The sequence below is a fragment of the Pongo abelii genome, chromosome 10 (assembly GCF_028885655.2).
Source record: "Pongo abelii isolate AG06213 chromosome 10, NHGRI_mPonAbe1-v2.0_pri, whole genome shotgun sequence".
Lineage (NCBI taxonomy): Eukaryota > Metazoa > Chordata > Mammalia > Primates > Hominidae > Pongo > Pongo abelii.
Window position 1 is genome coordinate 109752244 of NC_071995.2, and position 27423 is coordinate 109779666.

The following is a 27423-nucleotide window of genomic DNA, read 5'->3' on the forward strand; positions in this document are numbered from 1 at the left end:
GTTCTGCCTTCCCATCCCCCATGACTGATACAGCCAAGAATTCCCAAAATGTAGAAAGCGACTTCAGATACCAAATGGCAAAAGAAGTGACAATACCTTCTATGTAAATTCTTATTTAACCCTCATAGTAATTCAGTGAAGTAGGCCTGATCATGACGCCCATCTTATAGCCAAGAAAACTGAAGCTAATAGCTGTTCTGGGTCACACACTGTAACAGTTCTAACCAGGAATGCAACCCAGGCAGTCTGTCAAGAGTCCACACATTTTCCATGACATCTCCCAAAGCCGCCATACTGCTCAACTCCAGTGGGAGGGTCCACTCACATTGAATGCTGAAGCTGTGCAACCCAGTAGCCCCAATCCATCTCCCAGCCCCAGAAGCCTGAAAGTTTTTGTCCATTGAGCTGACATTATGAGGTCAATACACCTTAAAATTCAAGCAGGAAGTGTGTGTCATTTGAGGAAGTGTGTTACAGACCCAAACAGTAGCCATATTCAAAGCCTTCCCTGGCCCAGCCTTGATGAATGGGGCCAGAAGCCTACCAATAAACAAAAGAATTCAGTACATTATTTTCCTATTATCTTTTCACTGTGTGAGAAATAATCCCAAAACTTAGTGGCTGAATACAGCAACCACTTTTATATTGCACAATTTTCTGGGTCAGCAAATCAGGCAGGGCTTAGCTGGGTGATTCTTCTGTTCTACATGGTGTTGATGGAGATCACTCAGGAGCATTCAGCTAGCCAGTGGGTTAGCCCGGAGGGTCCACTCCCGTATCTGGTACCTTGCTAGGGATGGCTGGAAGGCTGGGCTCTGCTAGGGTCCCCCAGCTGAGGCTCCAACATGTGGCTTCTCTAGCATGGTGGCAATTACAATCCCATCCTGATTCAAATGATGAGCACAGAAAGACCTCACTTCTCAATGGTGAACTGTCAAAAACTTTGCAGTCATGTTTTAAAACCACCACACCCATCTAGAGAGATGTTATCTGCTACCTAGCCTGTCCTGTCCCTGTAAGCAGAGAGGAGAAAGAAGTTTCTTATCTCTGCATCAACAAAGAGAAAAAATGAAATCAGAAAACACATTACTCTGTGACCTGCTTTGACCCCAGGCAGTGAGGGCTTCTTTGGCCATACACAGCAGACAGGACAGATAGCAGACAACAAATCATAGCACCGGATGATTGCTACAACTGGCTGTCTTCCTTCTGCATCATCACAGTCCCTGACATTTTGACTTTGAGTGACCCAGTCACCCTTCCTCCCATCCCTGCTTAGCCCAAACCTCCCACCCTCGGTCTCCAGGCTGAACAAACTATCTTACTTGGGGACAATGGAAGCTTTTGTCGTCTTTTCCTTCCTCGTGTGGGCCACTGTCTGTATGAGAATCCAGATTACCCTTGAGGGCCACGTTAGTGATTACCTCTGAGAATCTCTTCATACCAGCCTCTCCTGGAAGTGAATCAGGGCTGCACAAAGGGAAGAATGTTATCACGGTAAACCAGGACGAGCCTGGCTTGGCTCGGTTGCAGAAAACACACTTCACTCATGCAGAACACGCCAAATTGAAAAGATCGTGGGTTAATCAAATCCTTTTCTCCTCTGTTTTTATCAAACTCAAGAGGGGCTGGCCTATTAATTAGAAACGCTTTTTCATGTAAAACACGGGCACTTTGGAGATAAGGAGGGAAGACCCTTGATTCTACAGTCACAATGATGTTTCAGTTATTTCATTACAAGACGCCACATTCATCGCTGGCCCCATGGACGCAGCGCAGACCTCCCATCACTCTCATGGAAAAACTCCCTGAGATTCAGAAAGTTTCTCTCGCAGCAGACAAGGGCAAGAGAGTTTCTTTTACTACAGACCAGATGCATTGAAGATCTCACATTTCTATCCAACGCTAAAAGAAAAACTTAGCAGGCTTTTATTCTGTGTTGTCTGATTACAGCAGCCACCGGCCTTGTGTGGCTATTTAAATTTAAATTAATTAAAATGAAAAATTCAGTTTCTCAGTCCCACTAGCTGCATTTTAAGAGTCCAGTAGCAACGTTGTAGCTTGTGGCTTCTATACTGGACACCGCAGATATAGAATGTCTCCATCATTCCAGAAAATTATATGGAACTTCTCACACCAAGCTCACAACACCTCTTATTTGTCATTTGAGAAAACTGAGAACAGATAATCAGAATGGCTCAATAGGATGCATCTCTTCTACTGGAAAAAGAGGGGAAAACCCCTACTACATTTCTGCAGCAACACTTCTTGGTGTGCTCTGCCTGGTGTCCACTTCCCTTCTTTTGGAAAAAGCACCTGATTTAGTCACCCTTCTCCTACTCTCTGTCCACATGGTTCAGGCAGGGCTAACCCTACTACCCAGCCCAGGGGCAGGCCCAAGACCTACTCCTGACCAATCGGCCACCTCCTTTCCCTTGGCCATGGTGATTGAGTCAGTGAAGTCTCAATAGGAGTGAGCCCTGGGACTTTTGCTGTGAGGAGTCAGGCCCTCTTCCTGTTGGGGTTGCCAAGGTGGTAGGATAAGTCAGGAACTGCTGGGGCCTTTGCACCTTATCCTGGAGAGAGTTGGCCTGTGAATGCCTCCATCGCAGAAGAAAGTGGAGTGGAGCAGAGAGGGTGGGGAGTGGGGAAGAAAGAGTCTTGGTGACACTGTAGGCCTCTTGGCTGTAGCTGTGTTTGATGACAGATCTACCCCCTGAACTTCCCAGTCACATGAGCCAATAAATATCTTCATGCTTAGGCCAGTTTAAATTGGGTTTCTGTCATGTACAACCAAAAGAATTCTGATCTTGTTCCAAGAATGATGATCCATTTACATGCACAAAAAAATTAAAAGGATGCTATTTTTTTTCTCTTCCTACCTATTTTTATTCTCAAGCCATTATTAAGATGCACTTCATGGGATAGGAGGTTATCAGTTCCATATGGGTCTCACTGGCTGCCCATAATTTGACCATAATTCGACCAAGGAATCGTCTAACGTAGAGGAGCCAGTCCCATAGGCTGAGGCTCCACCAACCAGCTTCTCTCTTTCTTGAGAATTTGGATAGAATTGAAATGAAGACTGAGTTGGCAGAGTCAAGTCAATGAGAGCATTAGACTGAGAGGCCATGAACTTCAGCTGCTGAGAACCCTGAAGCTGCTCTGCTCTCACCCTTCCTAAGGTCTGTGTCCTTTAAATAAACCACCTTGAATTTGAGCTAGTTCAAGTAGCGATCTATTCCTCACAACCAAATATGACTGGTTCAGAGAATGTCAAAAGCCTGAAAAGTGTTTTATTTAGATCAAACAATTCTACCTCTAAGAATTTATTTCCAAAACATAATCAAAGTATAAGTTCAAAGATTTAGCTATGAGCATATTTAATATAGTGCTCTTTATCCTAGTGAGAAGTTGGGAGAACTTATATATAATACTAGAGGCTCTCTTAAATACATCCTGAGACACAAAGTCACTCAGTAAATGCTTGCTGAGTGAATGAATGAAATACACAATAATCATACAATTATATTGGAGAAATATATTTATTAACATGGAATATAATTGTGATGTGTTAAATTAAAAAAAGATTAAGAAATGGCACACTCTGTACAATCTCATTAAAAAAGAGATTCATCATACACTTGCATATGCATAGAAGAAGATTTGGAAGCTGGGCCAGGTGGCTCATGCCTGTAATCCCAGCACTTTGGGAGACTGGAGCAGGAGGATCACTTGAGCCCAGGAATTCAAGAGCAGCCTGGGCAGCATAGCAAGACCCCATCTCTGAAAAAGAACTAGCAGGGCATAATGGTACACACCTGTAGTTGCTGCTATTCAGGAGGCTGAGGTGGGAGGATCACTTGAGCCCGAGAGGTTCCGTGAGCCACAATTGCACCACTGCATTCCCGTCTGGGTGACAGAGCAAGATTCTGTCTCAAAAAAAAAAATTTTTTTTGAAAGAATCATTAGCACCAAGATGTTAATAGTAATAGCGCCCGAGGAGGTAGAACTATAGTTTGTGTGTGCGTGTTTCAAACATTTTCTTCTTTCTGCTTGTTTGGTTAGTTTTCATGTTGATTTCTGGTAATGAACATTGCTCTTACGATAAGGGAGCACCAGCCTCCTCCTCCCTTGTATAAAATAGTCAAATGGTGTGTTTACATTGAAACAGTATTATACCTCCAAAGGAGCTGGGTGCAGAGGCACATGCCTGTAATTTCAGCACTTTGAGAGGCTAAGGTGGGCAGATCTCTTGAGGTCAGGAGTTTGAGACCAACCTGGGCAACATGGCAAAACCCCGTCTCTACTAAAAATACAAAAATTAGCCAGGCTTGGTAGTGCCCGCCTTTAATCCCAGCTACTCAGGAGGCTGAGGTGGGAGAATCGCTTGAACCCAGGAGGTGGAGGTTGCAGTGAGCCGAGATAGTACCAGTGTACTCCAGCCTGGGCGACAGAGTGAGTCTCAGTCTAAAAAAAACCAGAAGACAAAAACCCTCCAAAGGAACTTAAGTTCTGGGACTACCATGCAAGACTTTTCAGTTAATCTTTATAATTACAGACTGGACAACACTTTCAGAAAGAGGGTCTCCATCCACCTCCCTCCCATTCCCCACTCCTCCCGCCACCACATCATGTGATTCAGGCGGAAGACTGGTTAAGAGCAGAGATTTTGGAATTCAAATCCCTGCTTTGCACTTCCTAGGTTTGTAATTTGGGGCAAGTTGCAGGATCTACTTAGGCCTCAGTTTCTCCACCTGGAAAATGGGGGTAATAAGTGTATATGCCACAGAGGGTTGCCAGAGGCTCCAATGAGCTGATGCAGCTAAAAGGCCTAGCACCGTGCCTGGCAAGTAGCCGGGGCTCCCCAAACAATATTATTGCCACTGATAGGGGGACGTAGAGGGGTGATGGGAAACAAGAGAATTCCTGTAGGACCCAGCATTTCTACTCCTGGGTACATCCCAAAAGAATTTAAAACAGGGACTCAATCAGATGTTGCCATTCTGATCATTTCTGAGTATACTATTCAGTGGCCTTGGGTACATTTGCTTAGTTTGGTTAGTTTTCATGTTGATTTCTGGTAATGAACATTGCTCTGGTAATGAACATTGTATAATCAGAAATGGTCAGAATGGCAACATCTGCTGGAGTCAGTGTTGTGAAACCATCACCACTATCTCTTTCCAAGACTTTTTCATCATACCCACTAAGCAATGCCAATATTGTTCACGGCAGCACTGCTGGCAGCAGGTCTTCATCCTCACAGTCTTCACGATGAAGGGGTTGGTCTTGCTGTCTCAGGAGTGGCGGAGGTGGAAGAAAAAAGTGGAAATGACCCAAGTGTCCAGCAACAGGTGAACAAATAAGCAAAATGTGGCCCCTCTGTACAGTGACATATTATTTAGCCGTGAAAAAGAATAAAGTCCTGATACTGCTAAAGTGTGGATTGCAAACCTGCTAAAGTGTGGATGAACCATGAAAACATTGTGCTAAGGGGGAGACACAGACACAAAAGCCATATATTGTATGATTTCATATACAAGTGTCCAAAAGAGATAAATCCATAGAAACTGAAAGTAGACAGTAGATTAGAGGTTACCAGAAGCTAGGAGGAAGGAGGGAGGGGAGGAATTATTGCTTAACGGATAAGGCTTCCAGTCAGCAGTTGATTAACACATATGTTGTATGTTACATGTATTATATACTATATTCTTACAATAAAGTAAGTTAGAGAAAAGAAAATGTTATTAAGAAAATTATAAGGATGAAAAAATATATTTACCATGCATTAAATGGAAGTGGATCATCATAAAGGTCTTCATCCTCATGGTCTTCATGTTGAGTGGGTGGAGGAATAAGAGGGGTTGGTCTTATCTCACGGGTGTCAGAGATGGAAGAAAATCCATGCGTTAAGTGGACCCAGGTAATTCAAACCCATGTTGTTGAACGGTCAACTGTACAAGGAAACTTTAAAACATGTTGTGATGTCCCCCACGTCCCAATACTGTTTTGGAGAAAGGTACTTGCATTTGCATTATGGAAATTATTTGTATTATTTCAAACATTTGGAGCATCTGCTTGCCTGGTACCCTATGCATAACCGAATATTTTCTCAATGGTTGGAAGAGTGTTCTGGACAGAGGGAACAGCAAGTGCAAAGGCTCAGAAGCAGGGTGGGCTTGGCTTCTACTAGGAATTTTCTGTCCTTGAGTGGTGGGGCCTCAGGATGGGAGGCCAGATGTGAAGCTGGATAGGTAGGCAGGACCCAGTCATGAAGGGGCTTATGGGTCATTTGAAGAGTTTCAACTTGACCTTCAAGGCAATGGGAAGTCATTGAGAGGATTTAAACTGGGAGATGACATGCTACAGCATTTTTAAAAAGACCTTCTTTTAGAGTCAACAAAATGAGATATTATTAGCCACAGTGGCTAGGGAAATTGCTTTTTAAAAAAACCCCGCAGGCACGATTTTTAGCTTGACAGTATTTTGCAGACATTCTGGAGTGGGTTTTGTTTTTTTTTTAATTCATTATGCTGACACTAACTATCAAACCCCATTCCCTTGAGCTCAGCTGTGTTGTAGCTGAAAACTTGCTCAGTGTGTTTACTCCACACAGCACCCAATTTTCCAAATCTCTGCAAATTTGCCCTTAACTGTAAAATACCGGGTACAGAGCATCTTCCCACTCCACCCAAATTATCCCCCTTGGCGTGTGCTAACAGTCTGATGCTATGATTGTTGTTATGATGGGAAAGATTGAAGCTGTGTCTTTGTAAGCCTTTCTGGAGGAACCTGTGGGAGTTTTCTGCTTTAACCTTGTTGATGTCACAGATGAGGGTCATTGGACAACTCATTCACCCTCTGTAGCAGTCAGGGGAGACTGGATTATGCTGCAGCAACAAACATCTAAGTCTCCATGGCTTACAACCATACAGGTTTATTTCTTGTTCAGGTTACATGTCAATGGTGGGTAGCTTGAGCCTCTGTTCTGTCATCTTCTTGTTGGGATCTAGTGGCGTGGCCTATGTCTGCAACGGCAGAAGGAAATGGGAACATGATGAACCATGGTGTTGGCTCTTAAAGCTTTTGCTGAGAAAAAAAGGAACCAATCATTCGCCTAACCTTTCACTCTGCCTGTGCTGACCACCTTTTAGGCATTCTTAATAATATCCCAAATAATTATGATGATAATGAAAATCATTATACTATGTCCCATTCACTGAGGGCCTACAGTGTCCCTGTGTCCTACAATAGTGCCTTATGTGGCACAACTCATGTAATCCTATGTAACAGGTGTTCTTATTATCAAAAAGATGGAAGCTTACAAATTTCACAAAGCTTCCATCTCCTTGTCATTGAATGAGTGATAATAAGGTTAAGAGACTTGCCTAAAATTAACAGCTGATATGTGGGTGGAGCCGGGATTCAAGGTCACACAGTATCAGTCCAGAGCCCATGCTCCCAACTGGTAAGCCTTTTCTTCCTCTTTATTTTTTTTTTTTTCCTGAGACAGAGTCTCTCTCTGTCACCCAGGATGCAGTGCAGTGGCATGGTCTTGGCTCACTGCAACCTCTGCCTCCCGGGTTCAAGCGATTTTCTTGCCTTAGCATCTCGAGTAGCTGGGATAACAAGCACGCACCGCCATGCCCAGTTAATTTTTGTATTTTTAGTAGAGACGCAGATTTACCATGTTGGCCAGGCTGGTCTTAAACTTCTGATCTCAGGTGATCCTCTCGCCTCAGCCTCCCAGTGTTGTGATTATAGGCGTGAGCTACCACACCTGGCCTGTTCTTTCTCTTTTTCATCAATCCTGTCTATACCCATTGGTCCCATTATTTATAGCATCCATCACCTCCTTTCTAGTTCTTTACCTATGTCAAGCCCTATTACTTCTCACTCGGGTTATTGTGGTACCCTCTTGCCTGGTTTCCCAGCCTTCAGGCATTGCCTCGTCTTGGGCACACTGCTGTATTTCTCTCTGGGAAGCATGGGTTTGATAACACTCCTCTTCTGCTGAAGAAACTCCAGTAGCTTCCCATGGTCTACTAAAACAAATGGCAATTTGGCATCCAAGCCCTCCATGATCTGACCCCAGCCCATGGAACCCCAGTTTGTTCTTCCTGTGTCCTTGTTAGACTGCACTAATTGTGTGAGATCACTCTTTACATTCTTGCCTTCATCCTTAGAGATTCTCATGCTTCCTCCCAAATTCACATTGAAACTCTGCATGATTGTTACTTGAGTATGAATGTTAGCTTTCCTTCTAGATTATGAATTCTCATGAGGAGTAATATCATGATGGGGGGCAATACATAAAAGAAATTTAACAGTGCTCCTTAAAAATAAGCTAACAGGAGCAAAGAACACAACACTTTCTGCCAACAAACAAAGCCAATAGTGCAAAGGACAGCAAGAAATAGAGAAATTTCAGCACAAACTTGCATTGTAAAGAAACTAACTTGCATACATCTGTTTTTAAATTAAGGTATAACATGATAAAGAGCACATATCCCTATGTGTTCAATTCAATGAATGTTGACAAACATTACATACACCTATGTGACCAGCACTCACATCAAGATACAGGCCTGGCATGATGGCTCATATCTGTAATCCCACCACTTTGGGAGGCTGAAGTGGGAGGATTGCTTGAGCCCAGGAGTTTCAGACCAACCTGGGCATCATAATGCGACTCCTGTCTCTACAAAAAGATTAAAAAATTAGCTGAGCATGGTGGTGTGCACCTGTAGTCCCAGCTAGTTGGGAGGCTGAAGCAGGAGGATCACTTGAGCCTGGGAGGTCAAGGGTGCAGTGAGCTGTGGTTGTACCACTGCACTCCAGCCTTGGCAACAGAGCAAGACCCTCTCTCTCTCTCTCAAAAAAAAAAAAAAAAAAAAAGATACAGAGTATGTCTAGCACCCGAGATGTTTCCCTCACACCCCTTGACCACCTTACCAGAGGGAAACGTAATTTTGACCTTCATTCATTTTGCGTGTTCTTTCCCTTCACATAAATGAATTCATACAATGTCTGGCTTCTTTCGCTCAATATAATGTCTGTCTCACATAGTTTTGATTACAGCATAAAGCATAAAATAATTTGCACAAACTTAAAAGAAAAAGGCATTATTAAAATGATGATTTTCAGCCAGGTGCGGTGGCTCATACCTGTAATCCCAGCACTGTGGGAGGCTGAGGCAAGGGGATCACTTGTGCTCAGGAGTTCAAGACCAGCCTGGCCAACATGGCGAAACCTCGTCTCTACTAAAAATACAAAAATTAGCCGGGCATGGTGGCAGGTGCCTGTAATCTCAGCTACTCGAGAGACTGAGGCAACAGAATTGCTTGAACCCGGGAAGTGGAGGTTGCAGTGAGCCGAGATCATGCTATTGCACTCCAGGCTGGGCAACAGAAAGAGACTCCATCTCAAACAAACAAAAAAAAGAGATGATTTTCATCAAGAAAGAACGTGGAGGATCTTATAAGCACTCCCCAGTAGCATGATGGTACAATGATGAAAGGAACCAGAAATTTGGGTTTAATTTAATCCTAGGGCAAATAGCACATTAAGACTTTTATAAAAGACGTTAGGTGTATGAACTGGGTGGAGAGGTGAGAGGGAGCAAAGGAAGGAAGGGTTTGTAGTTTTGTGTAAATGTGCAGATCCAAGCATGGTCCAAAGTATTGGTGTGAGGCATTTCCTCCACCACAGTGCCCAACTTGCATGAGCTTCGGTGGAGGAAGGAAATTCTGGCCTGTAACCAGGATGAGGGTTGAGCTCTGGGGCACAGCTGGGCAGACCTCTGACAAGGAGCCGGCCTCCTCTAGAAGCCAGTGCCTGAACCTGGCATGCCTGAGCTTGCAGAGTTGTTCCGGGCCTATCACAAAGCTCCTTCTCACTGTTCTTTCTTAAATGCAATGACAGTATTTCAGAGCTGAAATTACCGAGGAGGCAGAAAGTTCAAGGATCAGGTGAGTTTTTCAGCTAATTTCATGCGATTGTGTCTAGAGGGTAATTACTGTTGGCCTCAGAGAAATTCGTTGTATTTCTTTACTGAAAAGCCTTGTTTCTGCATATGTGGAAGTGGAGGGGGAGACAGATGAGCTCACATCCAGCTGGGTGCGACGTGTCACACTCAGAGCCTATCCCAGTGATATGCACACAACAGGTGCTTACTAAGAGCTTGCAGAGTGGAAGAGAGAGACAAAGGGAGAGGAAGAAATAGAGAGACAGGAGGGAGGAGGGAAGGCAGGTGGGAAGAGAGAGAAAGTGGAGGAACAGGCACAAGGAAGGAGTGAGGCAGAGAGGGCTGGTTGGCTGGCAGAGAGACAAGGTCCCTCCTCACCCAGGTGGGTGGCTGCAGACCCAGGTGCCCAGTGGCAGGGACATGAGTTCCAGGCCAATGGCTGCTCCCACCTCCCCCACTCAGAAACGCAGACCTCTGCTGCCTCCTGATAGTGCCAGCATCCCTGTAAGCATCCTCTGAAGAAGCTTCCAGAATGAAGAAGCTGTCCTGATCCAAACCGCTATGAAACTTGGGACAGGGGACCAGGTGTGGTGGCTCATGCCTGTATTCCTAGAACTTTGGGAGGCTGACTTGGGTGGATTGCTTGAGGCCAGGAGTTCGAGACCAGCCTGGCCAACATGGTGAAACCCAATCTCTACTAAAAATACAAAAATTAGCTGAGTGCGGTGGTGCATGCCTGTAATCCCAGCTACTTGGGAGGCTGAAACACAAGAATTGCTTGAACATGGGAGGTGGAGGTTGCAGTGAGCCAAGATTGTGTCACTGCACTCCAGCCTGGGCAACAGAGCAAGACTCTGTCTCAAAAACAAGCAAACAAACCTGGGACAGGGGATATCTGTAAAATGGACATCACAGGGCCCAGTTCCCCAGTTCTCCTCAACATCCTCTCTAACACTTACCCACTTTATCCACAAATAATACCTGCTGGCCCCTAAACGTCAATGGGGCCTGCGACCCCTGGTCTAGAGGCCACGTGTTTTTGTTCTCCACTGAATGACAAGGTGTCATTTCCATGCTTCATAGAAATGTGCATCAGGCTGGGCGCGGTGGCTCACGCCTATAATCCCAGCACTTTGGGAGGCCGAGATGGGTGGATTACCCGAGGTCAGGAGTTCGAGACCAACCTGGCGACTGCACTGGTGGTGGCCCATCTGGTGAAACCCTGTCTCTACTAAAAATACAAAAATTATCTGGAGGTGGTGGCCTGCACCTGTAATTCCAGCTACTCAGGAGGCTGAGGCAGGAGAATCGCTTGAAGCCAGGAAGCAGAGGTTGCAGTGAACAGAGGTCACACCACTGCACTCCAGCCTGGGCCACAGAGTGTGACTGTCTCAAAAAAAAAATAAATAAATAAATGTGCACCAGATTCCTGACCACACACCCAGCATCTCGGGACACAGAATGGTAGAGGCAAATCTGCAGATTCTACAGAAGAAATTTTTCAGCCTCCGTTTATTCTTTCTATGATCATCACCAAATATTGAGGAGCTTTGCTATTCTTGGAAATATTTCCACTAAACAGAAAACACAGTTCATTGGCTTTCCAATTCAGGCATGCTTTGATTTGGATTCACTTCTTGGTTGACTAGAATATATTTTCAAGTAGTTTTTTCAAAAGATCATACAAGTATTACATTCTCTGAGCCCTTGACTATCAGAGAATGTTCCTTAGTTGCTTTCACACATGAGTAATAACTTGATTGAGTATAAAATTACTATGAACATAATTTTGCTCTGTAACTCCATATTTGGGGTTGCATATGTGAAATTCAATTCTTACCTTTCTCAGGCAACCTGTGTTTTCAACTTGGACCCTTAGAGGTTTTTCCTTGAAATATTTTTAAGGGCATGTCAGTAGGGATGGGAGCTTGTTTCCAAGATGGCCACCATCCATTCCTTCCCTCCCCGTACGTGCAAGCCTTTCACGATTGAGAAGTACAATCTCTTTCTCCACTTCTTTGACTTGACCAATAGAGTGAAATGGAAAAGAAGACTCTCAGAAGACTGTGTGCCTTCTGAAGCTAGGCACAGAGGAAGCCTTGAAGCTTATTCCGGGGCTTCTTAGGACATTCAGTTTGGAGGAAGCCAGCCACCATGGGAGAAGCCCAGTAACCTTGATTGAGACTGCCAGGCTGTGAGGAGGCTCAAGCTAGCCCACAGACAGGTGGGGTGAAGAGAAAGAGATGCCCAGCCAGCCCCTACCTGTTCCTGCCATCCCAGCCCAGATCCCAGACACAATGGTAGAAGCCTTCAAATGATCTAATCCCTGCCACCAGCTGACTGCAACCAGAGACCCTGAGCAAGGTCACCCAGCTGTGCCAAGGGCACCCACAAAACCATCAGAGATAATAGTGAGATGATGGAGTTCATTACAAAGCAAAAGATAGCCAGAAAAATGTGCGCCTCTTCTCAGTAATTTTGCCTGAATTGCGATAAGTCCTTTTTCCTGTATAGTTGGCCTTTTTTTTTTTTTTTGGAGGAGTCTCACTCTGTCACTCAGGCTGGGGTGCAGTGGTGTGATCTTGGCTCACTGCAACCTCCAACTCCTGGGTTCAAGCAATTCTCCTGCCTCAGCCTCCCAAGTAGCTGGGATCGCTGGTATGCACCACCATGCCTGGCCAATTTTGTATTTTTAGTAGAGATGGGGTTTCACCATGTTAGCCAGGCTGGCCTTGAACTCCTGACCTCAGTGATCTACCCACATCGGCCTCCCAAAGTGCCGGGATTACAGGTGTAAGCCACCACGCCCAGCAACTTGGGCTTTATTTTTTTCTGACCCAGAATGCTTTCTGTAATTTTTGTCCATGTTTGTTTTTGCATTTTATTTCTTTTTTTCCACCATGAATGCCCATTTTCCTTAAGCTGATATTGCCCCTCATAAATAATCTTTCTGTCCATAACATTTATCATTTTTCCTCTTTATGCTACAAGAGCTTCTCGAGCTTGGCTCCCATATTACTGATTTTGGTTTCCTGCAAGGTCACTGCTGCACTTTAACCACTCCCACTGGGTATTTAAATTCTGTCATTGCAATCTTAGTTTTGCTTTTGTTTTTTAATCTCTGTCTACACTGTTCTTAGAAACTTCTGCTCCTATTTTATTGAAATTATCCCCTTTGTGTATGTTCTATGTAGCACACAAGACAAATTTTCATTGTTTTTCTTCTGGGACACATCGTAAATATTTTTTAAAGGTAGCTTCTTCCTTTTAGAAAGACATTTCCTTCCTCTCATTATGCAGTAATTTTTTGCATACTCTCCACAGATTGACTTTTGTTTATTCATCTTTGCAGAAGCTGGTTATTACCTAGGCTTGTGTTTACCGATAGACAGGTTGTGTGAATTGCCCTCAGTACCTCTCATTGTCCACTAAAGTACTGGTTGACCCCAGCTCCTCACCCTAAACACCACCATTTTATTTGATATTTATTTATTTATTTATTTATTGAGACAGAGACACTCTGTTACCCTGAATGGAATGCAGTGGTGCGATCTCGGCTCACTGCAACCTCTGTCTCCTGGGCTCAAGTGATCCTCACACCTCAGCCTCCCAAGTAGCTGGGACTATAGGCACCCACCACCACGCCCAGCTAATTTTTTAAATATTTTGTAGAGATGGGATTTCACCATGTTGCCCAGGCTGGTCTTGAACTCTGGGCTCAAGCCATCCACCTGCCTTGGTCTCCCAAAGTGTTGGGATTACAGGCATGAGCCACTGTGCCCAGCCACCACCACTTTATAATCTAAACCTGGAGAGGAAAGACTGGCTGGTCTGTATAGCAACTAGAGCCAGTGTCAACCAGGCGCTCGCCTATTACACTGTGTTGAACTGAGGAGGGAACCCCTTCTATCCCACTGCACTGTTGGCTCTTTGGCACAATGAACTAAAAGAAATGCATTAAAAACTATAATCCCCAGCACGCACTCCATCCCAGTGTCTTCCATGGGCAATAGCACTTCTGGGAGTTGTCCTTCTTGGGAATCAAAGTGCTTTTGACATTCTTCCCTCTATTTTATCTCCCCGACCTATATAGTCTTCTAGAAACTTCATTTTTTAAAATGTTTTAATTTTTATTTTTTTGAGACAAAGTCTTTATCTCTCATCCAGGCTGGAGTGCAGTGGTGCAATCATAGCTCACTGCAGCCTCAAATTCCTGGGTTCAAGTGATCCTCCCACCTCAGCCTCCCAAGTAGCTGGGACCACAGGTGTGCACCACCACACCCAGCTAATTTTTGTATTTTTAGTACAGACGGGGTCTCCCTATGTTGCCCAGGCTGGTCTCTAACTACTGGGCTCAAGTGATCCTCCTGCCTCAACCTCCCAAAGTGTTGGGATTTGAGGCGTGAGGCACCATGGCTGGCCTTGGAAACTTCAGTCTCTAACTTCAGTAGAACTACGGGCCAGTAAGAAAAAGAGTACTTTGCCTACAAAATTACACATCCCTCCTCACCACACAGTGGAGAAAACTTCCACCCCTCCTCCAACCTCAACTTTCTGATTGGCACAGACTCTGGGTCTCAGAGACCGGAGTTGTAAATGGGGAAATGGTTGAGTGCTTTTCGACCTCTTTTTGGCCTGGAATGGTTCCCCTGACTCAGGAGATAAAACTTGAACAGAATCCTGATTGTTTATCTTGACCCAGCTCCATCTGCCTTGTATTTATGGAAATTCCTCCCAGATTCTAGCAAAAAGGGCCTGTCAGTCTTGGGTGTCAGCACTGTGAGTTTTCAATTCTTTCTGCCTTCTTAGGTATTTTAGTGGAAAGCTGGGAAAATACATCTCAGGAGTTTCTACTCTGGTGTCAGTTTAATTCGACCCTCTTCCCATTACAGTTTCACCTACTTTTTCACTCGTTCACTCATTCAATCAACAAACATTTATGGGGAACTTAAAGTGTGCAGGGTATGATAACATATACTGGGAAGCAGAAGGTGAATTGAAGCTTCTCCTTGCCTTTGAAAGGGCCTGTCTTTTGGAGGAAGCACTGTCATAGTTCTAGTGTGAGTATAAGAATGGTGTGTGATGCTGAGACCTGGATAAACCAGAGAGGTTAAGTGACCTGTGCAAGGCTGCACAGTAAATTGGAGCAAGAGAAGAGGCCAGTTCTCCTGGTTCTCCAGTCCACATTCCTCCCACTGTGTCTCCCAGCCTCCTCCTTCTTATCATCCTGAGTTTCCTCTCCAGCTGTCCCATTGCTGGGATAACTTATAGCTATTGCTCCATTCCTTACAGATATTTATGTGTGGAGTTCAAGCTTCTCCCCAGTTCTCACCTAGCCCCAGGTCCTTCTCACCCTAGAGCCCCTTTTTGGGCTAGGAACACCGCATATCACAAACTGGAGGAGGTGCCAAGAGGTCTCTGCTACCCTCTTCTTAAGTTGGTGGCCTATGACTTAACCCCTTTGCTTTTCTCCTTTGACCAGGTCTTTAGAGCAAATGGAGTGATGTCTGTGACCTTCAGATCCAAACAATCTGCTCAAGGCCCCACTCTGCCACCTCTTTGCTGTGTGCCCTTGGCCAAGTTACTTGCTGTCTCTGAACTTCATCTCTTCACCTGTAAAATGCGAATGATAACACTGTTCCCACTATTGATGTGTTTAAATGAGCTTGTTTGAGCATGTATTTAGCATAGTGCCTGGAATGTAGCAAATGCTCAGTAAATGAGAACTGCTATTATTACTGTTGTTGTTGTTAGTGCTAGTATTCTGCCTGGCTAGATCATGTTCTCCTTGAGGACAGAGACTATGTCATTTCGAGGCTGCCTCCCAGCACCAACACACACAAGTCTTTGACAGATGTTCATTCAGTGTTTGGTGACACACTTACGTCCAGTCAAGATGATCAGGCTGCACCCTCAATTGTAAGAAGGTAAACTTGGAAAGGAAGATGTAACCCAGTGGCTCCCAAAGTGAAATCCCTGGAACCCCAGTTCTTTAGCTTGTTTTGGGAAAAAAAGCGTTCTCTATGCAAATCAACTTGGGAAACACCAAATCCTCTACCCCTTCTTGGGAAAGTCAAATGAGCCTTAAGACATTAAAGGCTCTGACAATTTCTGCGTGAAATAAACCTGTGGAACTTTGTTAACTCGCTGTTGCCCATACTTAATTGACCAGGGAATGCTTTTCTCATAGAACATCTATTATCAACTCACTAACTTTGTGTTCTAGAGGATACTCTCAAAGAGACCCTGGTGCACACCATTCCTGAATCCCATCCTGTAGCTGCCACTCTGTAGGTATAATCTGCCAATTAGATTGCTTTCAGAATACTTGATAGGGGCTAGGCATGTATTTGCTATATCTTTCACGGGGCACTGCTACCAAAAACTCTGCCAATATCCCTCATGAGGCCAAAAGCCAATGGGGAAGCCAAGAGCACAGTGACTTCTTTTTAAACAACAGAATAGTCATCAACATCCATTTTTTTTTAAATCCTCAGTTTATTGTACAAACAATAATGAATAATTGGTTTGCTATAAAGACAGAAGAAACATAATTCCTGTGCCCTTGCCAAGGGTTATTTTGAACAATGATACCTTTGCAACTGACCTGAAACCTTATTCCTGTTTTAATCCCTGGGCTTTAAAGGGATTACATTAACATTAAAGAACTGGGGTTCCAGGGATTTCACTTTGGGGAGCACTGGGTTACACCTTCCTTTCCAAGTTTACCTTCTTACAATTGAGAGTGCAGCCTGATCATCTTGATTGGACTTAAGTGTGTCACATGGAAACTACATATTTATACTTTGCAATAAATGCTGTGATCAGATGAGGTCCCCCACTAGCATATTCAGTTGGATCCAGAAATAGACTGGTTTCTCCCACCTTCCCTCATCATGCCTGTGGGTGTCTCTAGCCCAAAGTAACACCTTGCAATCCACAGCCCAGGCAATCTCCCTGCCTGTCTCTCTGCCTTTACCCTTGAGCACCATTTTTCTTGCCTGTAATGGTAATAATAACTGCCATTTGTTGATCACTTACTGTGGGCCAGGCTCTGCTATAAGCTTTACCTGATTTAATTACCTGATTTAACTGTTACCTGATTTAATTCTTCTGGCAACTCTGTGAGTGGATATTTATAATCTGCAATTGACAGATGAGGAAATTGAAGCACCAAGAGGTTAAGCAATGTGCCCACACCTAGTAGGTCCCGCCCACACCTAATAGGTCCTTCTCCTCTTCACACGGCTAGGTAGGAGGGCGGGTGGAGCTGCATTTACCCATCTGTGCCTCTAGTTTTTGTTTTCGTTGAGGTGAAATTCACATAATATAAAATGAACCATTTTGAAGTGTACGACTCAGTGGCGTCTATTAAGTACATTCACAGTGTTGTGTAGTCACCCTCTCTATCTAGTTGCAAAACATTTTGTTCGTCCCAGAAGGACACCCTAAACCCACAAAGCAGTCGCTCCCCACTTCCCCCTCACCCAGCCCCTGGCCCCTTTCATTCTGCTTCCAGCTTCCAGTTGATTTGGCCCATCCAGTATCTAATGCCTTGCCTGGAATAACACCTTACTTTCCTCAGGGAAATTATCCTTTCCTTGTGCAAAACCAGTTAGTCCTTGGATTCGTGGAGAGGAGGGGCTGGGTCTTGGTCCGTTCCGCATCTCCAGCAATCAGCATGGAGCACAACACAGATTTGTTGAAATAACAGAAGCTCCACCTCATTTCTAGTGGTTTACCTTTAACGTCTATTGAGTTTATTGAGGCCCTACTATGTGCCACTATGGAACTCTAGCAGGAGGCAGAAAAGATGATCCCTATCATACAGAAGGGGAAACTGAGGCTCAGAACGTTTAAGCCACTTATCCAAAGACTGATTTCACTGTGACTTTGTAATTACTGTTCCCTTGAACACCAGAGCTTTCTGCCCATCAATGCCCTTGCCATCCCTCCCCTCTCTGTTTGGGGTCTGGGTTTACTCCTGTGTTAAAAAAGCAAAAAGCCCGACACACAAAGGGAACCCACATACCCATAAGGCCACCCAGCCTTCTTCAAACACCCAGCTGCTTTGCTCTTGGCTGGGATTCTCTGGGCTTTGGGAGCCTCCTGCTAATCAGAAACCCTGGTCTGCAGTTTGTACGTCTTTGATGAATAAAAAATGGGGAAACAAATTAATTATTACTTAATAAATTCAGTTTGGTTGACAAAAATTTTTCAGAACATGAGGCCTCCAAAGTTGGAGTCAGCCCAGGTGTCCATCAACGGGTGGCCAGTGAAATGGACGATGACGCCTTCTCATGGTGGCATGCCTGGGATGCGGAGCTCCAGGCAGTAATGTGGAAAGGTGGAAAGGTGTCCGGGGCATCATGTCTAAAGGGAAAAGAAAATTGCAGGGGAACTTGAGTTTGGACAGCACAAACTCATTCTTGCGGATAGAAAATAAATGTACATGCGCAGGGATGTAAATATGAGGTAGTCACAGAGAAAATTCTAAAAAAATGCCAAATTTCAACAACAGTGATCTCTGGGTAAGAGAGTAGAATTAAGGGAAATTTCTGCTTCCTTTTCCTCACTGCGGGTAATTTATTTTAACTAAAAAATGATATAGAATCAATGTAAAAACTTTTAAACATCACAAAAATGCATAAAATCTAGAGAAATATCCCTGGTCTTCATGCATCTTATAGAAGTATAACCACGGTTTGGAACATATTCTTCCACAATTTTTTCTTTGCACACATAAATATATAATATGCATATATGTACTTTTGGAAGCTAAAAACTGAATTGTAGAATTGCATAGCATGCTCTGTCCCTGGGACTCTATATCGTGGGCATCTTACCAAGTCCATTCATGTCGATCTAGTTTATTCTTTTTAACTGCTTCACAATATTCCATGGTTTTCATGCTCCAAGTGTATTTAACCAATCCTCTCTCATAAACACTTAATGTTTAGGTTGCTTCCAGTTTTTTGCTACTACAAACTGAGGTGCACTGAATATGTGTGAACATTCATCTTTGCACCAGGTGAATATGACTAGTTACAAGATAAATTCCAAGAAGTGAAATTGCTGGACTAAGGGAGATACATTTATAAAAATGTGGATGCAGCATTCCAGCAGGGCGCTGTGGTGTCCATCTGTAGTCCTGGCTGCCCGGGATGCTGAGGCTGGAGGATCAATTGAGCCCAGGAGTTTGAGACCAGCCTAGGCAATGTAGTGAGACCCCCGTCTCAAAGATAAATTCATAAAATATGGATGGGTATTGCCAGATTGTCTTCCAAAAAAGTTGGTGAGATTTACCACATCATCTGCATGAATGGAAGTGCCTTTTAACCACATCCTAACCAAAAATGGATGTTCTCCCATTTTTTTTTTTTTTTTAGATGGAGTCTGGCTCTGTCACCCATGCTGGAGTGCAATGGCACGATCTCAGCCCATTGCAAGCTCTGCCTCCTGGGTTCATGCAATTCTCCTGCCTCAGCCTCCCAAGTAGCTGGGACTACAGGCACCCACCACCACACCCGGCTAATTTTTTGTATTTTTAGTAGAGATGGGGTTTCACCATGTTAGCCAGGATGGTCTTGATCTCCTGACCTCATGATCCGCCTGCCTCGGCCTCCCAAAGTGCTGGGATTACACGTGTGAGCCACCGTGCCCAGCCTGTTCTCCCGTATTTTTAATCTGATAAAGATGGAGCTTATTATGGTTTCAGTCTGCCATCTTCAATTACAAGTACAGTTGAATTCGTTCTCAGCTTAGTGGGCAGTTGTTTTTCTTCTGTGAATATCTACATGCTTTGCCGACTTTTTGTTTAAGGCTTTTACTTTCTACATTATATAGACTTTCTTATGGCAAATAGCCAGTTCAAGTCTACAATCCTTTATCTGAAACCTTTGGGGGAAGATCTATTTCAGGATTCAAAATCAGTGTGGCTCTTAGAAAGGCATCGGGTGCCATGTCTTATCTAACACTCCCAGAGAGGTTCGGGGCAGCACTCTATAATCAAACACATTAATATTTCTGCAGTGAAAGGTATAAACATTTCCACAAAGGGGGATGAATAAGTAACATAAATAACCTCATATTGGTTCCGATCAGCTTTTGCCACCACACATGTTAAGCAGGAAGGACTCAACAGTTTCCAGAGCTTTTAGGACTTTAGAATTTTGGCTAACAGATGGTGGACTTGCATTATTTTTGTTTGCAGAGGGGAAAAAAAATGATAAAGTTGATACGGTTTGGCTCTGTGTCCTCACCCAAAACTCATGTTGAATTGTAATTCCCAGTGTTGGAGGAGGAGCCTGGTGGGATGTGATTGGCTCATGGCGGTGGAATTCCCCCTCAGTGCTGCTCTCGTGATAGTGAGTGAGTGTTGCAAGATTTGGTTGTTTAAAAGTGTGTGGCCCCTCCCAATCCCCTCTCTCCTGCTCTGTCATGTGAAAATCTGCCTACTTCTCCTTCGCCTTCCGCCATGATTGTAAGTTTCCTGAGGCCTCCCCAGTCAGGCTTCCTGTATAGTCTATGGAACTGTGAGTCAATTAAACCTCTTTTTTTTTTTTCATAAATTACCCACTCTCAGGTAGTTCTTTTTTTTTTTTTTTTTTTCCTGAAATGGAGTCTTGCTCTGTTGCCCAGGCTGGAGTGCAGTGGCACAATTTTGGCTCACTGCAACCTCCATCTCTCAGGTTCAAGCAATTCTCCTGTCTCAGCCTTCCAAGTAGTTGGGATTACAGGCATGTGCCACCACACCCGGATAAATTTTTTTTTTTATTTTTTTTATTTTTAGTAGAGATGGTGTTTCACCATGTTGGCCAGGCTGGTCTCAAACTCCTGACCTCAAGTGATCTGCCTGCCTCGGGTTCCCAAAGTGCTGGGATTACAGGCATAAGCCACTGCAACTGCCCTCAGGTAGTTCTTTATAGCAGTACAAGAACAGACTAATACAAAAGTTAACCTTAAAATTAAGGCCGTGCTGGTTCACACCTGTAATCCCAGCATTTTGGGAGGCTAAGGCAGGTGGATCACCTGAGGTCAGGAGTTTGAGACCAGCTTGGCCAACGTGGTGAAATCTTGTCTTTACTAAAAATACAAAAAAATTAGAAAGGCGTGCTGGTGGGCAACTGTAATCCCAGCTATTCGGGAGGCTGAGGCAGGAGAATCACTTAAAACTCGGAGGCAGAGTTTGCAGTGAGCCGAGATTGTGCCATTGCACTCCAGCTTGGGCAACAGGAGTGAAACTCCATCTCAAAAAAAAAAATGAAATTAATAATGCCCATGCAGGGAAATTAACAGCAAGTGACAAAGGGCCAGGGTTCCTTCCTTCATCTGCAGACTTTGGGAGCATCAAGGCAGGTGGGACGAGATGGGGAATATGTATGTTTTGCCCAAGCTCTCAGGGACAGAAGCACATACGCCCCATCACAGTCGCCTTCAGCCAGCTAGCTACAGCCCTCTCCCTAGCATGCTTTTTCCTCTTCCGGCCCTGTGGCCCTAACCCCACTCCCCCAATCCCCCATTCCCAATGCCTGTCTCCTGTGCGTCAGGGGCCACCTGTGCATCAAGGCCAGCAAAGACCACCTTTCCAGCAGCCCCTTCTCCCCTGACAGCTGTGTGACGTCTCCTTCACACCATGCCTGGATGCAGATGAAATTAATTCAGTCTCATGGAGCACCCTGGCAGAAGAGCCTCTCACCTCCCTGCCGTCCAAGAGCGTAAGTCAGTGATTTCCACGAGGAGGCCCTGATACTAATTCTTTCCCCAATATATAAAAACCAGGTGCTTCCAGGAACTGTAAATATGAATCTACTTTAGGCTCTTAGAGCTACTGTGGAATTGAATAATCATAAAAGATACTTCTTCCATAGAGATTTATGCCTTCCTTGTGTCCCCACCCCAGTTCCCAACCGATAAAAAAAACCATATTTTACCAAAATATATCTCCCATCAGCGGTCCTGGAACACCTCACTAACTGACTATATTTATTGGGAAATGACTCACATTAATTTCAGGCATCATCCTAATACTATATTTATGACAGACTGTGTGAGCACAGGCAAGGGCCCTCGCCTTGTTCCTGGCATACATTTTCTGTTTCTGCAAATACATATTGTAAACACTGCCTAGAGAGATAGAATCATAAAACCAAAATAGGTTATCTTTGGAAAATCTGTTAATCCTAATCAAATAAGACAACTGCTTGCCTGATTTGAGAAGCTGAGAGGTTTTACCCAAGGTCTGGGGGAGAATTTCCCTTGGAACTTTCTTATTCCCATATCCCTCCCACAGCCATTTTTATTCTAAGATGTGACTCGACTTTTTCATGCTGGGGAGACCCTCATAGTGAATGAAGCTTGACTTTCAAATCTTGCCAAGTAAACAGTTGCTCATTGTGTGGAAGGAGGAACTAAAGGGTTAAAAGGAGACAAGGCAGGAAGATAAGATCAAGGTATGTTTGTTCAGTGAATGCATTTTGTGTTGTTTGATGCAGAGAGATGTGGTTATGGGCCCAGATAGAGAAACCACAAAACGTCTGCCCCTAAGGATAGGGGGACTCTGGACAAGCCAGAGGCTCACCAGAGACAACTCCCTGATGCTGGGAGGGAAGAACCTGAAGGCTTTTAAGAATAGGAGATCTAATATTTAATCTTAAATTGCATTGTGCAATGTGATGTAGACACACACACACACACATGCACACACTATTGCAAGTGTCATGTCTAATAAAAGTCATACACCCAGTATAACCTTGAGTTGGAGGCACTCTGGGGAAAAGGGACAAAGGGCTTTGTCCCACTTTAGGGTTGCTATCATCTGCCTGCCTATATTCATTCCAGCATCTGGGAGCAGCACCCCTCACCCCTCCCTCACCACAGTGCAAGGTTTGGGTGAAGCCCACCTCAACCCTTGGCTCCTAGGATGGGCACATGACTTAGACCTGGCCTATCAGAGCATTTTATCTTCCTCGACATAATGATTGGTTCCTGATGCCCATGTGACTCGGGCCTAGCCAATTGGAGCATTTAATCCTCCTAGACACAATCACTGGTGTCAGACCTGGCCAATCAGAGCTTGTTGTCCTTCTGGCTACAGTGATTGGTTCTGGGACTGGCACTCATCTAAGACTGGCTCATAAGAACAGGCTCTCTCTCTGGCCCCAGAAGTTGGTACAGGAAAGGGCAGGACTCAAAGACAGACTAAAGAAAGCCACTCCAGGATTTTTGCTGGAACTCTGAGGAAGGAAACGACAAGCTCTCTTTAGACTGGGGCTTTTGAGGGATGGGATGCAAGCTTGAGTACCTAGCAGCTATTTTCCTACCATGAGGGTGGAAAAATTTTGCCACATGACTGAGAATAAAGACCATAGACAAAAACAGCAGAGCAGTAAGAAAAGCTAGATTCCCAATGAGATAAACATGATGACAAGAAAATGAATACTAATAACTCATATCTTGTGCTTACCATTGTCAAGCTCTACTCTAGAAGCAATACCTATATTTACGTGGTCCTCTAACAACCCTAGGAGCTTTTATTACTTTCACTTCACAGATGAGATGATGGAGATACAGAGAGATCACCCAGTAAGGGGCAGAACCAGAACTGGAAGTCAAGCAATCTGGTTTCTTTAATCACTGTTCATAACTACTGTGCCTCATTCAACAAACATTTACTGAGCACCTACTCTGTGCCAGGCTGTGTGAGGACATGGAGAGGAACCAGCCTTAATCCCTGGTGCATCAGTTTGCTAGGGCTGCCATAACAGAACACAACAAACTGGGTGGCCTAAAGAACAGAAATTTATCTTGGCTGGGTGCAGTGGCTGATGCCTGTAATCCTAGCATTTTGGGAGGCCAAGGCGGGCAGATCACTTGAGCCCAGGAGTTTGAGACCAGCTTGGGCAACATGGCAAAACCTCGTCTCTAAAATAAAATTTTTTTTAATTAGTCAGGTATGGTGGTACATGCCCGTAGTCCCAGCTACTCAGGAGGCTGAGGTGGGAGGATCACCTGAGCCTGGGAGGTTGAGGCTGAGGTGAGCCATGATCGTGTCACTGCACTCTAGCCTGGGTCATAGGGTGAGAGCTGGTCTTAAAAAAAAAAGAAAAGAAATAAAAGAAATTTATCTTTTCACAATTCTGGAGTCCAGAAGTCCAAGATCAGGATACCATCAGGGTTGGTTTCTAGTGAGGCCTCTCTTCCAAGCTTGTGGACAGCTACCTGCTTGCTGGGTCCTTAAATGGTCTCTTCCTTGTGTGTGCAGAGAGAGCAAAAGCATGAGAGAGATCTATTGTCTTCCTCTTCTAAGGACACCAGTCCTGTTGGATAAGCCCCCCGCCCTTATGATCCCATTTAACATTAATTACCTCCTTAAAGGCCCTGTCTGCAAATACAATGGGGGTTAGGACTTCACCATATGAGCTTTAGGGGAACACAATCCAGTTCATAACTCCTGGTCTCCAGGAGCTCAGGGTCGAGGAGGGGGTCATGAAGGACGCAGGCCGGTTGGCCACTGGGTGGACTAAGAGCTGCAAGTGCAGTAGGTGCCCTCCGCCCGCGACTGTGCCGCCACCTGCTTCCATTTGCAGAGACACTCATTCTCTTCAGGAGAGCAGCTCTGGCCCTAACAGGCCTTCAGAAATGTCAGGGGTATTTTTAGCCTGGAGAGTTGGTGCGTCCCATGGCACATGAAAGAAGCGAGACTGCTCTGGGAAGACAAATGGGAAACCACAAGAGACTATTTCAGGAGAGGGGCTGGGTGCAGGGGCAGCCTGGGAGCTTTGTAGGGAGGAATGAGGGGAAAACAGCCAGATCGCTGGGTATCTGGAACTGGGGAGGGGGCTGATACTTGGAAGAGCCTGGAACCTTCCAGAAAGTGCCACCTTAGGCTGGGTGTGGTGGCTCGTGTCTGGAACCCCTGTACTTTGGGAGGCTGAGATGGGCGGATCACTTGCGGCCAGGAGTTTAAGACCAGCCTGGCCAACATGGCGAAACCCCGTCTCTACTAAAAATACAAAAATTAGCCAGGTGTGAGGGCAGGTGCCTGTAATCCCAGCTACTCAGGAGGCTGAGGCAGGAGAATCGCTTGAACCCAGGAGGCAGAGGCTGCAACGATCCAAGATTCCGCCATTGCACCCCGGCCTCAGGGACAGAGCAAAACACTGTCTCAAAAAAAAAAAGTGCTGCCTTAGCATTTTCAGGTATATGAGGGAGTAGCACTCACAGTGAGATGGCCAAATGAGCACAGAAAATGGAAATAGGTCCTTTAGCCATTCAACAAACCCACACTCTGTTGCTCCAGAGCCCAACACGCCATCAGTGCTGGAACATTTTGTTGAATGAAGAGTACTTGGTCTCTGAGCATGCATCTGCAGTGGTTCAGAACCATATCAAGAGCCAGAAATACAAAAAAGAAAGCACAACTCCTGTTCCTACATTAGCTGGAGGTGGAACATTGTAGAACAGTGTGGTAACCTCAGGGGCTCTGCTTACACTTAGCCTGTTTTGCAAGGTCAGGGAAGGATCCCTAGAAGAGGTGATGCTTGAATTGGAGGCTTCAAAGGCAATCCAAAGAGAGCCAGGCCAAGAGGGGAGTCAAGTGCAGAGGCCTGGAGGTGTACTGGCAAGAAAAAGAAAATGATAAATAAAAATAACAGCTCCCCAGCCTGGGCAATATAGTGAGACCTCATCGCTACAAAAAAAAAAAAATTAAAAATTTGCCGAGCATGGTGGCATGCATCTGTAGTCCTACCTACTCAGGAGGCTGAGGTGGGAGGATCGCTTGAGCCTGGGAAGTAGAGGTTGTAGTGAGTTGAGATCGCATCACTTCACCCCAACCTGGATAACAGAGCAAGTCTCTGTCTCAAAAAAAAAAAAAAAAAAAAAATTCAAATAACAACTCCCTGAGGGCCAGGCACTGTGCTAAGTGTGTAAAAGCAAGACTGAGTTTCATCCCCACAACAACCCCAGGAGGAAAGTGCTATTATAACCTCTGATTTGCAGAGAGGAAAAATCTGGCTATAAAAAGTTAAGAGCATGGACTTTGCGGCCAGGTGTTCTGAGTTTGAATCCTGACTTCGACATTTACAAGCTGTGTTACCCAAGGCAAGTGACAGTTCCTCTCGGGGCCTTAGGTCACCCATATGTAAAAGGAAAATTATAATAGCATCTACCTCATTTAGGGTTGCTGTGGAAGTCACATGAATTGCTGCAAGGAAAGTGCTTAAAATGCTGCTCAGCGTGAAAGCCATTGTTCAGTAAGTGCGGAATGGATGAATGAATGGAGAAGTGAATGAATGAAATTAGGGCTTGATATGGTTTGTCTGTGTCCTCACCGAAATCTCATCTTGAATTGTAGCTCCCACAATTCCCACGTGTTGTGGGAGGGTCCTGGTGGGAGATAATTGAATCATGGGGGCATTTTCCCCCATACTGTTCTGGTGGTGAATAAGTCTCACGAGATCTGATTGTTTTATAAGGGGTTTCCCCTTTCACTTGCCTCTCATTGTGTCTTGTCTGGTGCCATGGAAGATGTGTCTTTTGCCTTCCGCCATGATTGTGAGGCCTCCCCAGCCATGTGGAGCTGTGAGTCCATTAAGCCTCTTTTTCTTTATAAATTACCCAACCTTTGGTATGTCTTTATCAGCAGCGTGAGAACACACGAATACGAGGCTCAAAGTAGTTACTTTCTAAGGCCACACAGAAAGTAAGGTCAAGGTCAGAATTTGGTACCAGGTCTGACTCTGGATTCTGAGCCTCTGTTGTTCACCACCAACTCATGGTTTAGTAAAAGCAAGCAATCAAGAACATCATCATCCCTGAGGCTCGCAGGGATGGAGGGAGCATGTACCATGTGCTGGGTACCAGGCTAAGCGCTTTCCTTGCATTGTCTCCTTACTTAGCCCTTACCACAACCCCCTGGGGTAGGTCCTCATACTTTCCCCATTTTACAAGTGAAGAAATGGTGGGTCAGAGTGACTATGAGGTATGCCTGAGTTACACAGCTAGCAATTGGCCCACCTGGGATTTGAGTCCAGTTCTGTGTGGTCAATCCACGATCCAGTTACACATGGGCCATACGAGTAGGTGGGGGCTATCAGTCCTATTTGAAGATGGGGAAACTGAGGCTCAAAGAGGCCAAGTGACTTGCCTGAGGCAACACAGCAAGTTGGCAGCAGCATCCTCAGTCCAAAAGCCTCTGAAGAGGAAAAAGGTTGTTATAGTTTGTCAAAGCAGCAGCTTCCAGGCCTTGACAAACTGTGGACAAGATTTTGTGTGGACATATATTTTCATTTACCTTGGGCATATACCTAGGAGCGGAATTGCTGGGTCACATGGTAATTCTATGTTTCACCATAAAAGGAACCATCAGACTGTTTTCCACAGTGGCTGCACCATTTTACATTTCACATTTGACCACCAGCAACACGTGAGGGCCTAGGGTGATTCTGAGG

At 44.9% G+C, this 27423-nt stretch overlaps 1 protein-coding gene across 1 annotated transcript; it reads right to left on the reverse strand.

Moving 5' to 3' along the window:
• Positions 1-1321: 1321 nt before the first annotated feature.
• LOC129049389 (UPF0764 protein C16orf89-like) lies at positions 1322-26523 on the reverse strand. The gene is made up of 4 exons (XM_054528517.1): positions 26469-26523; positions 24976-25131; positions 20985-21055; positions 1322-1378 (listed from the first exon to the last, which is right to left on the reverse strand). Exons 1-4 carry the CDS (start codon positions 26521-26523, stop codon positions 1322-1324), a joined length of 339 nt encoding a protein of 112 aa, XP_054384492.1.
• Between the last annotated feature and the right edge of the window lie 900 nt (positions 26524-27423).

Coding starts and splice junctions, on each gene's coding strand:
- LOC129049389 (XM_054528517.1), bottom strand. CDS start 26,523: ATGGCGGAAGGCAAAAGACACATCTTCCATGGCACCAGACAAGACACA. Junction 21,056..24,975: donor GGCTAATTTTTGTATTTTTA/GTAGAGACGGGG, acceptor TTGTATTTTTAG/TAAAGACAAGATTTCACCAC. Junction 1,379..20,984: donor CAGGTGATCCACCTGCCTTA/GCCTCCCAAAAT, acceptor ATTCTCATACAG/ACAGTGGCCCACACGAGGAA.